At 39.2% G+C, this 16,764-nt stretch overlaps 1 protein-coding gene across 6 annotated transcripts in view; it reads left to right on the top strand.

Moving 5' to 3' along the window:
* The window catches only part of osbpl8 (oxysterol binding protein-like 8), a 96,341-nt gene that overhangs the window by 41,826 nt on the left and 37,751 nt on the right, over positions 1–16,764 (top strand). For 4 of the 6 annotated variants that reach the window (XM_042403243.1, XM_042403244.1, XM_042403245.1 and 1 more), the window contains 2 exons: positions 11,943–11,979; positions 15,015–15,185. In XM_042403243.1, coding sequence (XP_042259177.1) covers positions 11,943–11,979; positions 15,015–15,185 — 208 coding nt within the window. The remainder of the gene's footprint in view (positions 1–11,942; positions 11,980–15,014; positions 15,186–16,764) is intronic. The other 2 variants (XM_042403246.1, XM_042403248.1) reach the window with 1 other exon arrangement.

Genomic DNA, 16,764 nt, shown 5'->3' with positions numbered 1-16,764 from the left:
ATTTTGCAATTAATCTGTGGTTCACATGCATGCAGAACCGTGGGGGGTGATCCGTACGGATCACAGATCAACTATGATCCGTTACACCACTTATACATACATACATACATACAGACATACAGACAGACAGATTCCTTCCTTTACAGTTAGATGCAGTTATGTAACAGCAGTTTTCCAGGGATGATTGTGTTTTTCTTTTTTTCCCACAAAAGAGGCTCTGCAGTAGTATTTGCTAAAGCTCAGAGTTGCAGACAGCTGGGTTGGAGTGTAATCAGATTAATAGTAGTAGCCTAGGCCTGTTTTAATTCATTGTGAACAGCTGCTGGAGGCCGGAGATTGGCTTGATGCCCCTTCCCACAAGAGGAGTAATTTTAAACAGCTTTAGAATAGTATTAACTGATTTTTAAATTCAAGTTGCCGAAAGACTTTTGTGTGATAATATATAGTCATCATACATTCTTCATTTAATATAGTAGTTTTATAATATAGGCACGTCAGCTGTATTGAAATATTTTATTTAGTGACAGATTTTTGAGTCATAGTCATGATGTTTATATTAAATGCCACAAGTACACTGAAGTATATTTACTTCTCAAATCTAGAGAGGAAATAAAATTTGATTTATAATCCGTAGGATATGAACTCTGGTTTATTTTGGTGACACCTGTGCTTCCTGGTGGTAATACTAAGAAGTTCCAGAGTTTCTTCGAAATGACACGTTTATCAATCACTGGGGACAGGAAATGTACCGATAACTCATGACCTTCAGATGGTAATTTTTTTCTTTTCTGTGGTCGTTCGGCCATGATGAAAATCCGATGTCTTCTTTATAAAATTCTGTAGCAATGTTTGTACTAATGCAGATGTCTCCTCCTCATAACATCTGGGACTGCCTTTTTTGCTGTTACAGATAATGTTATTTGAATTCAGTCCGGGAATGGCAGCCTCCTCCACTAACAATGCAGACTACTTTGTAGAGAGGAAACAAATGAGTGTAAATACATTTAATGGCTATAGCAGGATAAATAAACAGCTGTAAATGGTAAAAAAAAATAAGTAAGAACAACCACTGTAATCTTTTTACCAGACTCCAGTGTATATGTTGCAACAAGCATTTGAATATAAGAAGGGATAACATATGTAGCTCTTGGTATTTCAGCACTTCTCAAGAAGTTCTTCCAAGGTAACAGCACCCTATATGAGTTAACACCTACTATTTGTGTTAAGAGTCTCATGTGAAACCACAACTCAAAATACTAAAAAGTGTAAACATATTTGCCGGACACTCCAGCTATCTGAGTCGTCAAACAGCGGTCTAGCTCACAACTGAGTCAAATTGACACCGGGCCAAATTGCGTACGGCATTGCCTTTGATGAAGGCTATGATGAGGACTAGCTCATTCCCACTTCAGTTGTTTGTACTAAAATGTATTCGCTCACACTATTGCAAGGTCCTTTGAATGATAACAATCACAAAATGCCATTTGACCTCATTTAGTTGAAGTATAGCACCTGATTCCTATCTTATCACCATTTTAGATCTTCAATATCGCAACCACTCTTCCTTTTAAGAACAACTATGCTGTCACCTCCACGCCGTCCCTGAGACTCGAGCCCCCCTGCAGGGATGAAATCGAGACTCCGCTCTGCGTGAGGCCCATGGACCCGACCCGCTACCCTCCCCCCCTCCCCCCCACCTCCACCATATGAAGACAGATACGCTGAGATGTCTAATGAAATGCTGTCTGCAGCCTGTGTGAGGTTGAGTGTCGCGTATAAGTCCCCCTCCACAGCTCCCTCATGAAAAATAAAACATCAGCTAGCTATGTATGCCCTAAAACCAACATTTCTTAATCTACTTTCTCCCTGGTTGCCTGTGAGGTGACATCATTAGGTTTTATGTTAGCAATGGAGACGATGAAAAACAAAAAAATCCATCGGGATTGCTCCTGTTTGCTTTACTGTCGGAATTTGCCCTGCTGCTGAGAATTATCTTTTTATGGATTTCCTGTCGGGCCATACAAGGCCTCCGATTTCCTTTCTGTCCTCCTCCACCCTTAACTGTAGCAGAAGTTATGTACTCGACATTTAACTGTAGTTCAGCATCCACATTTCGGCATTTATCTTTATATGTATTGTTATTTCCTTAAGCACTTAACTGTAATTGTCTCCAGAAAGCTGTTCTGTAGCAGAAAATGTACCGTTCCTAGAGTCTGGACTGTAAAGACTGCATTGACTGTCATGCAGGGACAATGAATCACTAAAGTACTGCTTTTTGGTAGTTTCTTAAAGCCTCATTAACACTTGGGGCAACATACTCTTTTTTTCTTCATTTAGAAAGCACTACCTTAAAAAAAAACCCTTTAAAGCCATTTACTGAAAAATATTTGAATTAAAAAAGGATGGACTGGTACATGTTGCTCTCAGTGGACAGTATTTTTCATTAGTAATGAACAAAAGAGTCAGGTCATGACCTTATGTAAGCAAATGATGAGGTGTAGTAGAAAAAAAGCTCTTCAATGATGGTGCCAAGTTCTCCACACCTGATCCCTAGCAGAGTGGGTAAAAAAGCTGCACTGACTTAACCAGTTTTGGATTGTAGTAGTGAGGCCGTTGCCACTTTGTCCCAGCAGTCATTACACATCCATCACTTCCTGCTCACACCTTCATTTCTGTGGATACACTAAAAACTGCTCAAGTGATGACGAACTGTTGACAAGTCTGGCTATAACTTTTTTTTTTAACACTAACCAGGAAGGAAATGTGAACTCTGTGAACTGTGCTCACCTGCTCCGCATGTACCCGTCTTTCTATGCAGTAGACACACAAACTTGAATACTGTTAAGACAGCTCATGCCGATAGACTGCAAGATTGTAACTCCAATTTAGAAATTTATGAATACATTTGGCACAGCTGTCTCAAAGTGATCAGTATTGACAATCTTGGCTCAGGTCTTAACTTTGTACAGTATCTCAGCCGATGGAGCTGACTCTGGCCATTTTCCCTGCCCCCTTATGATTAGACGTTTTATTTATGGTGCTTGTTGCAGCTCCACTCGAGATGTAAATCAGCCAACATAAGGGTAGCACCCACCTGCACCTAATAACTCCCTGCCCGCCCACACTGAGGGTTTGCCAGTGCACCTACGTCCTGCTGACAGATGTGTCAGATGTGGCACTTTGTCTTCACACCCAACCAGCACTAAATGGTGAGGTTGGTTTAGGATTTGGTGGAAGTAGCGCCATGCTAATCTGGCAAAATGAATGTGGTGAAACCAAATTGAACAAGTTTCTCTCTGACTGGGTTGTTTGCCCATAGGAGATCTATAGCTATTATTTTATCCGCACAACTTTTTCTTCCTGGTTTATCATTTATCATCAGTTTTTCGTCACTTCGCTCCCATGTTTCATCACTGCGAATAAACAAATCCAGACCTTAACCACAGTAGAATAATTAGCCCAACCTTTCAGCATGAGTGCTTTGTATTCCCTGGTGTACTATAAATGGTTGATGCTATGGTGTCGCATGTAGCAGGGTTGACTTTAGAGAGAGGCTGCGAAGTCTTGAACTACATGAAGCCATTTGTCTGGCAGAATAAAACTTTTGGTTTTTCTTTCTATCCATGAGTGCAGCCACAAGAGAAAGTCTGAATAAGCTAGATTGATCACTTTTACACCGTCTCTTTCTGTCTTGCACAGCAATTAATATATCCTGTTTGACATATTTTGATTGAACAAAGCGATCATTTAGGCTGGGTTTGATATTTTCTGAAACTGGTGCCTATACAAAACACTTTTGTTCTGGTACTGATATCACAAAATTATAGCATTTCTGATTAACTTGCTAATAGTTTATTTGTTTATCTTCAAAACCTATTTTTGTGCTACAGAAACAATTTATTCAGCAATCAGAAAGTGCTTTCTCATAAACTTGATTATGAATGCTTCTTCTTTGTTGAGCTGTTTTGACGTCAGTAGCTTTTAGTTAGTGATTATTTTACTGCAGGAAATAAGACCGAATTGAATTCACATTGCAGTTGTTTTTGAGTCAATGTTGATCACCAGTAATAAGATTAGAATCAGGGTGAAACACTCTTGATCACGACACCCTTACAAGATGTAGCTTCTATCAGGTTGCTTAATTAAGACGAGCACAGGAGGATGAAACAAAGTGTTATCATGTGTGCTGTGGTTTCCTGGAAACTACAAAATGAGTTGTTTATTTGCAAACCGTGCGTTTCGGTAGTGAGTACAAGTGTCAGGTGTTGTGGATAGATGGGTCCTTGAAATTTTGTAAAGAACATGAGGTGTTTTTATCAGGGAAACCGTTCAGAAGAAACGCCAAAGCTCTTGGAAATGTTTAAACATACAGTACATGGAACCACTACAAGAGATAAATCCCATTACATATGAACCATTCATTAGCTCTTAGTCATTGTGAGCAAACACTGCTGATTAATCCTGTGTCACAACAGCAGCTGTGAGAAACTTCATTATAGTGTGTGGTAGGCGGGTGACTTTCCTTTTAACGAAAGTGCTGGTTCATTTACTCGTAGGGCCCAACCCCAATAAGAACACAATAGCAAGTCACCATTCTACATTAACATGGTGAGCAGGTAGTCAAGACTGCTATCCAACAATTGAACTTTGAGAAGTTCAATGGCATTTTTGTGACGCTGTAAAATGTTTGATTGATCTCCAGTTGGAATACATGGAAACACTTTCAATAATACAAACACCTGATTCCGAACTGCACTTTAATAAAGTTTGGTGACAAAATCGAAGCAGCAGAGGCCGAGATATCCTGTCTTTCCTGGCACGGGTCAAGCTGAAAAAACACCCAGTCTTGCGTTTCCCAAAGTACAACTGGATAGTGTCTCGTTAGCTCCTCGCCTCCTACATTGCTACCTATTTCAAACCCCAAATCTCAGTTTTGTAATGCAGGCTTTGAATTTTTTAAGTCTCTAGCCCAAGCCAAGATAACCATGAAACCATGAAAGATAACCATTGTTTTCACAAACTGAGCGGTGAGTACTCTTCATGACAAGTCAACTGAACATCATGAACTTATTGGCTAACTTTAACCGGGGATGAATCTTCAAGTTAACGCTGCACAAACCAACATGTTTATATAAAAATAACTTCACATTAAAGATTTTTTTTGTGCAGCGACGTGTTAAGACAGCGCTCCCCACCACCATCACCAAAACACCAAATGTGGGAATATCTTTTGGAAGAATGGTGTTCATCCCTCTGGTAGAGTTGTGAGATTTGGAGGATCTATGATGAGGGAGAAGTGAAGCTGTTCTGGAGGCTCATGGTGGACCAACACCTTACTAAGACACTTTATGTTGGTTTGTCCTATATGTCCTGTCATTTTTTCCACCATCTGTATTTACAGGGACCATATGAACCACCGAGAAATATGATTCACACTTTCAGACATATATATAAAACAAGCTAATATACTAAACAAACCAATAAAGTGATAAAGTTTGTAACCACACAGTCGCCGTATTTCCAAGAATGTAGTGTTAACTGAACTAATAGCTGCCAGTGATGACTCAGCTGTTCAGCAGCAGTCTAGCACCTAGAAATATGTTTCTCTCTCACTCTCTCTCTCCAAGTCTCTTTCTTTGTCTTTTCTTTTATCTTTTCTTTTTCTCCTTAATCTCTGATCTTTTTCTATTCTGTAATGTATTCACGCTCTAGCATCAACTTACACACACTAGACTGGAGAATTTAGTTAGAATGTACATTCTTAAGAAATTAGTATCGTTGAATACACAGAAAAGTTCATTTAGTGTCAGGCTTGTTTTAGCTTTTGCCTTCATAACAGTGTTCATAACATTGCTGAATAAATGGCAAAAGGTGCCCTTCAGATACATGGAAAAAAAGGAAAAAAAAAAAAAGCTGTTGTTGTTATCTCCTACTTCCCTGCTACTAAAAAGGAACTAGGTCAGAGATATGCTGGGAGTGATGTTTAAACATTATGTAATATGTCATGGCATTTTATCCTGCGTAAGCACTCTTCATCTTTTCAGAGGCAGAGAGCGTGCTGTGTTTATGGCAGTGTTTCCTGTAGAGCTTTTGAAGCTTTGGAGAAGATGAGGGTCATTTCTGTTCCAGCGTGTCTTCTTAGCAGAACAATGTGATGTAGTATTAAATATTTATATCATGATCATGGATATTTCAGCTGTCATTTTTGTAGTAATAGCTTCATATAGTTTTGTTGTGGGATGATAAATGAGACTAGATGGTGAATTGTTAAAATACGGTACTAAACTTGTGTAGATGGGAGTTGGGATGCAATGAGAATGTGCAGGTGAGGAAATTAAATAGCAGTTCATGCAAAGCAACTGAACTATTGGAAATCGTAGTTTACTCATGAGCTTCATATATGTGTATACAGTGTTATCATTTTTATTTTTTTTATTTGGCCACACCAGCATTGAAAACGGCAAGATTATGCATCAAAATCAATTGCTTCCAGTTTCGGTGTGGTCTCCCTCTGTTGGTCAAAAGCTGATCTAACTGAGTAATTTGAAGCCTTTGCCACAAAGGCACTGCCACCTGAAATATACTGCATATTAAAAAAAATACACTTTAAGAATAAAATGGACTATGTGCTTTTTAAATGATTTACAAGGTGTCAAACAGAAGCAAAGTAGCAACAACATAGCTTTAAAATATGATGATAAAAGCCCAGATATCGGAGACGAAATTGCTTTTTGCACAGATAAAATGAAAAAAAAAAAAAAAAACCTCCCAAGTGACCCACAAAATCAATGTCTCTCCAAACTGTAAAAAAAAATCGTATCTCCTCCTTTGTCCTTGAGTGTCCCCTCATCAACACAGCAGGCTGCTGGCTTTGGTTTGATAAACGTCAGACAAAAAGCCCCCAAAAATCAGATAGCAAAATGTCACCTTGCCATGTTAAAATGCGACCCTCTTGGTTTCATCCCTTTAGAAAGACACTACTCCTAGAAATGACGTTGGTCCGCTTTGCTAAATGTTTTACCTTTGTTAATCCAGAGAAGATTAACTGACAGTCATACAATGATTCAGTGATTCATTTGATTCATTCACACCTCAAAGTTGCGAGTGATGTGATGCAATAAGTGCAAACTTCAGACTTAAATCATCTTTTGGTTTTCATGGTAGAACAGACTTCTCAGGAATTCACAGGAATTTAATCTAATCAAGCACATCAAGCTGTGGTTTGCTTGCGGTCTTGTATTGCACCAACACCTGCCATGCCCAGCCTTGTTTTCAGTTTGTTTTTTTTAGCTGATGATATCACCTTTGAGTCTCATAATCATACATGTACATCTGTGATATTATTCACTAACATCCTGGTGCCACTGATAACTCAACTCCTCGAGTTTATCTAAGATTAGCTGTTTAGTCGACCCTTAAATTGAAACTGGCAAACATTTTAGTAAAAGGATACTTAACCTGTTATAGTATAACCAGTATGTCTGGAGAGTCTTACAACATAACCCAGGATTGCATCACCAGCTATGTGAACTTCTCTACAGCTTCATTTTGAACAGTACTCTTCTTTACTGCGACTACTATTATCACCAGCAACATAATTCTATGTTACAGTGACACAAACAAAGACTTTAAATGTCTTCATGAACATCTTGAGTCCCCAGTATTCATTCCTACTGATTCCAGCACAGAATTATTATAAATATGCTCACATCTCTTGTTAGTGAGATACAGAAAAAGGCTTGTAACTGCAAGGAAAGTGAATGATAAAGATTGTCTTTGTGTTTCTGTCAAGGTGGCCTTGATATAAAAGTACTCAGCTGTGAGCTCACTGTCTAATTAAAGTATCTGGTGGTAATGGGAAGCTCACATGTAGATATGCGAGACTGTATGAAAAGTTCATCCGGAACAAACAATGTGATTGTCAGCTGTCATCTTTTCCACTGTCCGTAATCAGATCTGGGGTGTGTGTGTGTGTGTGTGTGTGTGCGCGCTACCTCTAAGCTGAGCATGAACTGTACCAGAGCATCAACCATTATAGTCGATTATTTGATTGTTGATTGTCATAAAATTAACCGCCAACTATTTTTATATTCAAATGGTCGTTTCATCATTTTTTAAAGAAAAAATAGTAAAATTCTCTCATTTACACTTCTGGATGTTGTTTTATTTCCATTACAACACAGTCTCAGTTACAACATGTTAAATACTACTCCAGTAATACTGAAACAAGCTCACTAAAATTTACAAGATCTTCTGACAGCAGGCTTGTGGGAAATCAACCGTGGAACCTCAAACACCTAAAAACCATTAAAGGCCTTTGAGTAGTTGTTGGATTAGAAATGCAGACACTCAATACATAGAATTTTGTGAACTACTTTTAATACTTCCAGGTTCTGCAAAACATCAAACTAATTTCCCTGTGAGTCAAACTGTAGCCAGCTGTTTGAAGCCCTTGGATTGATCTGTCATGTTTTTAGATCTACCTCCCACCCCTCTGCAGTCGAGTCATCTACTAGCCTCCACTGCTTGATCATCAATTTATAGTCGAGAAAGCTTTTCAGATGCTAATGTAGGCTTGCCACATGGAGTGATCCAACTGTGTGCTCCATTACACTGTACCAACCAAGTTCTCCTCAGGCTGCCTGTCACAGTTTATATGTTTTCCTTAGTGACACTTTCAGATTATTCCTAGCCCTTCACTTTGTCTCTCTGTCAGTCTCTCTGCATAGTTAATCAGCACTAGTCATCAGGTGAGGCTGGCAGGCTTTTTTAAGAGCATCCACCCCGGGTTCACCTGTCAGTCTGTCAGTTTGACAGATGATCTGTCGCTGAAACAAACAGAGAATATGATTGAGGCTTGTTTTGGGATTAGACAGCTTTATCGCACAGTTTGGAGAAGCGAGCATGTAAACAGGAGATTGTTGGTGTGATTCTCTAGACTTCCTAGGAAGAACTCTCTAGGAATCCTCCCAGCCTTCCGATCACAAGCTCCTCTAACCTCCAAGCCCCCCCCCCCCCCCAGTGACTGTAGGTCAGTGTTTCGCAACACTGAAGGGAGTGGTCAAAGTGTAACTGCGCTGTCTCTTGGAGACAATGAGCTCAGCCGGGATTAAATTAGAAAACCACTCTGTTGATGCCTCCCCACAAAGCCTCTGACGTTCAGTGACAGTTTCTTAATCCTTGCCTTATTGTTGTAAGCAGCTCTTAGAGTCGTCTATCCTCTCAGCCAGCGGCTCTATGGGTTCTAACCAATCAGAACTTAGTGACTTTATTTCCTTTTCCTGATTAACTGAGCAATATCCAATCAGTAGCATTGTTTTCTTTGTCTTTCTTCTTACTGAGAAACCCTGTGGTCGTGTTTCATCTGACTGAGGATTAGGGAATCCCGATTTACGTCAGTTTTCCCTGCTACCTGCTGCAGCCGTACGGATCGCCATCGTATGTTTATTGGGATTTTGTTAAATGAGCAGTTCATACTAAACCTTTATGAGAGCTAAATGTTGTGCTTTTGCTGGAGAGATTGGGAAAATTCTGCAATGTGTTGTATTTAGTGAGTCTGAGAGATGACTGTAAATGTATGTGAAGGTGTCACTTGCAGGGGGTAGGGGATATTTTTTGGTCAGCTGTGTGTGTGTGGTGTACAGTGCTGCTGTCTGCTGTTGTGAACAGGAACAGGTGGAAGGAGGTATTTGTGGGGCCAGAGTTCAATATCTGGCCAATCAGACCCTCCAGTTGCTGCTCTGTGGGTTGGACTTGGAAATGTTGAAATGGACTCATACAAGCCTTATAATAATGAACTCTAATCTCAACAAACTGGGTATTGTTGAGATTGGAGAAAAATTAATTGTGAGATGTGTTTAGATTGACAGACAGTAAATAGGATAACAAAGTATTTTAAAGATTAATTTAGACATTCCCTGATCAGTGTTTCCCCTATAATTGTACAGTACAATTGTAAACAAAAATGCCAAAAATACTGCTGATTATATTGAATTATTAATTCATAATTTAAAGACACAAGAAGAGAGAATTTATTAAAAACAAATCTAATATTCTTTATATTTTCTAACTTTTTAAAATTCTATTTTAATGAATTTGCTAAAACTGAAATGATCTGTTAAATTAATTCATGAATTGACAGAAAATTAATGGGTAATTAATGGCAACTATTTTGATAGAGTATAGGGCAAAAAGTTGTTTTCATCATTGACTGATTTTTTTTTTTTTTTCACAACCACAGTTTCCTTAAACCCAAGACGACATCTTCAAATCGCTTTGTTTGTCTGACAGTAGTTCAAAATGCAAAGATATTCATTTTCTGATCACATAAGACAAATGTAGGAAATATACATTTTCAGTTGGAAAATGACTTGAATGATTAGTTGATTATGAAAATAGTTGCTGATAAATAGTTAATGTTTCATTTTCTATTTTTAACTAATTGTTACAGCTCTCACCAATGAATAATTTTAATCATTTTTCAAGTAAAACTACTGAACATTCACTGGTTATATTTTTAAGATGTGAAGATTTGATGCTTTTCTTTAGCACGTATGAGAATAAATGGAATTTTGGGGGGTTTTAGACAAGTGAAACAAGCAATTTGAATATGTCACGCTGGGCTCTGGGAAATTGTCAGTGGTATTTTTCCACTACTCTGACATTTCATAGACAAAACACTTCACTGGAAAAGTCTTAATTATTCCAATAGCAGCTTCCATCTAGTAATTAGAGACTAGATTAGCAGTTAGAGCAAAGAAATGGCTGCATTCTGTTCCACAGTGAACATAAACAGTTACTCCCTGCTCCCTGTTCAGGGAATGTCTGGTAAGAGAACTTCCCTTGACAAAATTCCTCCATTCGGAACACCCTGCTCACTTCCTCTGTGCGTTACCACGGTAACATAAACACCACAGATACCTGTTGCTGCCACTGTAGAAAAAAATATTGAATATATACTGTATTGAAACAAAAACTGATACCATTACAAAACCTATTCTATTGAAATATATGTAAGTGTGAATAAATGTGATATGATTAATGTAGAAGATTTATTCCTAAAGAGAGAGTATTTACAGATTGTTATTATGTAATGATAATATTATGTCGTCCTTGATAATTATGAATACTGCATGAAATTAATGCCAGATCTCATGCGTCCTGTTGTTGTCACTATGTTCAACCTGACACTTCTAAGGTAAAACTTCTCACTGCTTTTCCCCTGGCATACTTCACCGCTCCAGTGAGGTGCAATGACTGATGGGTAATCTTGCTTGTCAACTTTCAGCGAACTGATAGACCGCTGTTCAGTTCTTCCCTACACAGTTCCCAGCTCCCTTTTGAAGTGAGCATTTTTTGCTCCCTGCGGTCTGGAATCTTACTGAACATGGCTGAATTCCCTGTGCAGTCCACTTCACAGGGAACTACCAGACGATCGGAAAGCACCCTAAGTGTTGCTTTAGTTGTTATGGATGGATGTAGCAGCAATTAGTGTTGTGTCAGCTTATTCATTCATCTTTTATTACCCAATCCCCTGTCTTCTGTCCCTCCCGTTACCCCCGGTCTGTTGTGTCCTCTGTTAACATTTTGGTTAAACTAATGTCTGTTTTTTCTTTTGTTTTCTGTCTCTTGTCTCCTCTTTTTTTTTTTGCATTATTTTTTTTTGGTTGTCGTCCTGTGTGGCTGCGGCTTCTCCTGCTGTCGCTGATGCTGCCTACTATGGCCAACCCCCGCTGCACGCAAACCCACCTCTGCCAACATCTGGTCAACAACACATGGTCGACACCCCCTCTTCCCCTTCCCTCCTTTAATCTTTTCCAAAACCTCTGACACACTCTTTCAATCTCTCACTCTCTTTCATGTTCTCTCTGTTTTCCTCCTTACAATTACTTTTTTTTCTTCCTCTTGTACTTTTTCCATCTCCATTCTTCTCCCCCTGTTAGCACCATGCAGAGTTGAGAGAGCATCATGCCACCTCCGGTAAGCCAGTGACCTTTTAGAGGAAGGGCTAAGGGCAGTTAACACAGGCGGGGAAGGGCCAGGGCTGGTATTTATGGGTAGATGGGACATAGTGATGTAATTATATGACATGTTCTTTTATGTGTTAACTTTTCATTTTGCCATGGTATAATGTATGTAAAGTGTTCTCAGACTGCTAACTACACAAACTTAAGTTATTTTAATTGCCCTGCCAGCACCTTGATTTCTCCAGCAGAGGTTCACCCTCATTAATAAACCATTAGCTGCACTCTGTCATGGAGCTGGATTTGCATACAGTTTCTTTGCTCTGGGCTGTCTCTGTACTTGCAGGTGTTTTGAGTTGTTTAGGCTCACTGTCTGAAACATCATTGCCTCCTTAAAAATGCATTGCATGCATGCGCCCTGGTAGCCGATAACCTGACGCGCCAGATGGTTTGATAGACAGAACCATCTGAGAAGTCGTCCTTGGAAACTGTTTGGGAAAAGGGCACTGTCAAAAAATACTTGGCAGGTGATCGGATGAATCATCTATCAGCGTCTTACCTTGAGAAGCAGCTGGATTCGTGAGATCACATGGGAATCTTCATAGGACACTGATTGGTCCGAACCACCGTCGGATCAGACACAAGCGCATAACTTAAAAAAAAAGTGGATTCTCGTCTGATCTTGTGATCTCACGAATCCAGCTGCCTCGCAAGGTATGGTAGCCAGATGGTTACAGTGCATGCCACATAACTGCAACCTCCCTGGTTCGACTCCAGCTGTGGAACCTTGTTGCACGTCATGCCCCTTTCTCTCCCCTTATTTCCTGTCTCCACCATCAGCTGTCCATTAAAGACAAAAATGCTCAAAAATAACCAAATAAACCGTATCTTTAAAAAAATGCATTTTAGCTTCTATTATGTGGTTTTGCCACCTGGTTTTTCACTTTAGTACAGCCTTTAAACTCTGTTATAAATTAGTGGTGTCTGTGTGGAAAGAGTGTCAGCACGTATATGTGGTGTACACATACACACACGAGAGCACAAATACTTTACATGTATGCAGCCGCATGTCCACAATGACTCACTAGCTGCACACACACTGTGCAATGTTTTTGTGCACCTGTGTGCATAACCTTCATTCATATGTTGTTTGTGCCCTAAGGATGCATTGCAACAACAGAGGGTTTAAAAGCATTCACTTATTTTGTTAGTTAATTGTTTTTATATTAAAATCGTGATTTGAAAATTTAAAATCGCAGGAGCTGGAATTCACATCATGACTTGCCTAATAAATAGTGTCTTAAAGGACCAGTGTGTAAGATTTAGTAGCATCTATTGGTGAGGGTGCAGATTGAAACCAACTGAATACCCCTTCACTCACCCTCCCCTCCCAAGCGTGTAGGAGAAACTACGGTGGCTGTGAAACTCACAAAAAATGCAAAAGGGCCCTCTCTAGAGCCAGTGTTTGGTTTGTCCATTCTGGGCTACTGTAGAAACATGGCGGTGCAACATGGCGGCCTCGGTGGAAGAGGACCCGCTCCCTATGTAGATATAAAGGGCTCATTCTAAGATAACGAAAACACAACGATTCTTATTTTCAGTGATTATACACTAATTAAAACATACTTATGAATATGATATTCCATTGCTGCCAAGTCCATTCTGCTCGATGCCACATACTGGTCCTTTAACAAGCTACAGCAAGCAACAGTAAAAGCAATACATTTTTGTCTGCTTGATATGCTTTCTGCATGCTGGTGGCAAAAAAATGGTTTTATGGAAGGAGAAACACCACTCTGTATCTCTTCTGAAGTTTGAATAGGGAGTAAGCTATATTTTGTTACGGCTAATAGAGTGGTGATACTTCATCTATGTAAATGATGAAGGTGGTTGCCCACGTCAATTTCCGACAGGAAACATGTAGGTTGGTAGTTTCCAAGTGTAACTGACAGACAGGTGGTTGACAGATGTGTCTCCTGCTTAAGCGTTTAAACTCATCATATCATCATTTAGTTTAACACATTAAAAGCTCTGAATAGACATCTTTAGGATTTGGGGTTGTGAAACATCTCGTCCTCCCAGCCTGTGAAGCTAACATTAGCTGAAGCTGTTACAGTGCAGAGCTATCACCAGCAGACTTACCAGCGGTTTGTCATTATTACCATAACAATTATGCAGCTGTTGTAATGCCACTTTTGAATGTCATGATTATGTTTGAATGATACTGAGTAATGTCAAGTATACCACTAATGTGATATGATATCTGTACTCATATCTGGGCGAAATTGGTCAATTTTTCTATACAACAGTAGACAAGTTTATCTAGAAGGTGTCTTTCCTCTGGTTTAAAGAGTACCTCAACAATAAACAACTGCATTATTGTACACAATTATGTTAATGAAGAAAAGCTGCTAGGACAATATAGTGACAGAAATGTTCAGGACAGCATACAACATTTGAGGAATGCATCGATGATATTAGTTCATTCTTTTCCCTAAGAGGGACTCCAAACGTATACTGTTTGTTCCCTAGGAAAAAAAAGTCAATAGGTGTGGAGAAAAAACAATAAAAAAATCAATAGAGGCCCTATTGTGGCTTTTAAGCAAAATCTCATCTCAGCTCACTGTGGTCATATGTAACTGACTTTTACTGTATATGTGGGGCTGTCAGGCACTTTAAAAAAATCAAAGAGTATCTCTTTAAACAAAGATAAATGTTTAAAATTCAAACATTTATTTTAGCTCTCAGTCAGCCAAAATGAGCTCCCATTGCTAAGCAATAAGCACCAGGTAAACAAGGTGGAGTGATAAGGAGAACAAGTGCACATATTGAGGTTATCAGCACTTCTTTTTCCAATCGCAACACGTCGATAAAAACGAATGTTATATAAGATATCAAAATGTGTTATGAAACAGAAGGGCTGCACCTAGCAGATGCTCCACAAGAGGGCTGTCTGTAGATGCTCTCTGACAACATGTCTGATCTCTCTCATGTCATTTTCATCTCTCACCTCCCGTGTAATTTTTTCTCCGTGTCTCTCTGTGTTTGTAGCTGCTGTAGTGTGCGGGGATGACACCGTCCTTCTGACCCCAGGCAGGATGAGCCAGCGCCAGGTGAAGGAGCGAGACAAAGAGAGGGAGAAGGAGGCAGGCCTCCTTACGCCCAACAGGGAGCACGTAGCCACCCCCTCTACCCTCAGCCCAGGGGTCAGCTACACCCACGGTAAGATCGAGACTCCTTTCGCAAACCACAGTTTACAGCAAGTGCAAAAGCTGTACAATTTCTCAGTTAAACTTATTGTTCAGCTTTGTTTGTATAGCATTGAATTACTTACAGATGAAAAAAACAGGACTTAAACCTCATATGATTAACTACTCATGAAACTCAGAGCACTCACCACAAGAGTCTTGTATATCCCATATTTCTCAATTGTGGAAGTGGGAGATTAAATATTTAGATTGGAGAATGATGTATTGTGGCAAAAACATACAAATTCACAAATAGCGGCTGGGGATTTTATTTACCTCGATTGCAGTGAGAACCAGGTCTTTATTTCAGACAGGCCATTACTGGAGACAGGCCTGCATTTCTCATTTTAATGTTTTATAAGTACAATTAATCATATTTCATAATGACGAATGCTTCCATTTGCCCTTTTAATTAGCTGTAGTTTGCAGATTATGCAAACTCACTCCATGTTTTCTCGTTGTCACAGTAAAATACAGCATAATGTACATTTCCACAGCATCTTTTACATCAGAAATAAAACTTATTTATACCATACTTAGTACTACTTATTATAATTAATATAATTATAATTATAATCTCTACTTTGCTGTTCTTTCTCTCAGTGAAACTAAACACTTCCTGCCAGTGTTTCACATTAAAAGTCAATCAGCAGTTTCAGAGATATACTCCCTTTTTTTCTAGAAATTGCATACATGGCAGATTGATATTGGGTTCAATTTGTCAATGAATTCTGATGATTTCAGATTTTTATGAACCCTTCACACTTCACATTTTCTAGTAATTGTAGTTCTATGTGATGAGGTTGAAGGCAGGATTCCAGTTCTTGTGCAGACGTTGTACTGGGGGAAACACATGAATATTAATTGGTTGCTGAACGATCAGAACAGCTGTCTCATAACAGAAAGGTCACAGACTGGATCCATGCAGCAGTTTTATATCTGACTGGGAATGAGCAAGCCCCCTCCTCACTTAATGTACAGGATGATAGCACCAGCTACATGCCTTTTGTTTATGCATTAGAAGGTTTACGATAACTCTCGGAGACAGCTGGTGACATCGGACTGTCGGTGTTACGCTGTGGTCTTTACCTTTCCCAGACACTTCTGGTGGAGAAACAGTGACTCATACACTCTTGAGTGCTTGTCATCCTGCCTGTCTTTACTTCCTGATACATTGTTACAGCCAGGATCCTGTAGGATGATCACATTTATATTTTCCCTTATTGTGCTGTTTCTGTCATTTATTTTAAAGGGACAAAAAATAAAAATCAGGTAAAAATGATGTATTCCACTTATTAGAGAGGGAAAATAAAAAAAATCAAAGTAGCTTGTAAACCAGCAGGTGTACTTTGTGATACATCATAAATACCAGATACCACAGTTTATTTTCACTTTTATATGTAAGTATTAACAGGGGCATCATTCCACTGATGGTGCTCTATAAAAGCCCTTTACCCTGTCACTGCTAAAGACCGTCAGAGTCCGGCTGTAGGGTTGGAAATCCTATTTTGTATTATTGACCCTTATTATGGATTACTAATAGTCATAATGCT

The sequence above is a fragment of the Thunnus maccoyii genome, chromosome 23 (genome assembly GCF_910596095.1).
Source record: "Thunnus maccoyii chromosome 23, fThuMac1.1, whole genome shotgun sequence".
NCBI lineage: Eukaryota > Metazoa > Chordata > Actinopteri > Scombriformes > Scombridae > Thunnus > Thunnus maccoyii.
Note: the sequence above shows the minus strand (reverse complement) of the source record. Positions and strands in the feature narration are given on the sequence as shown.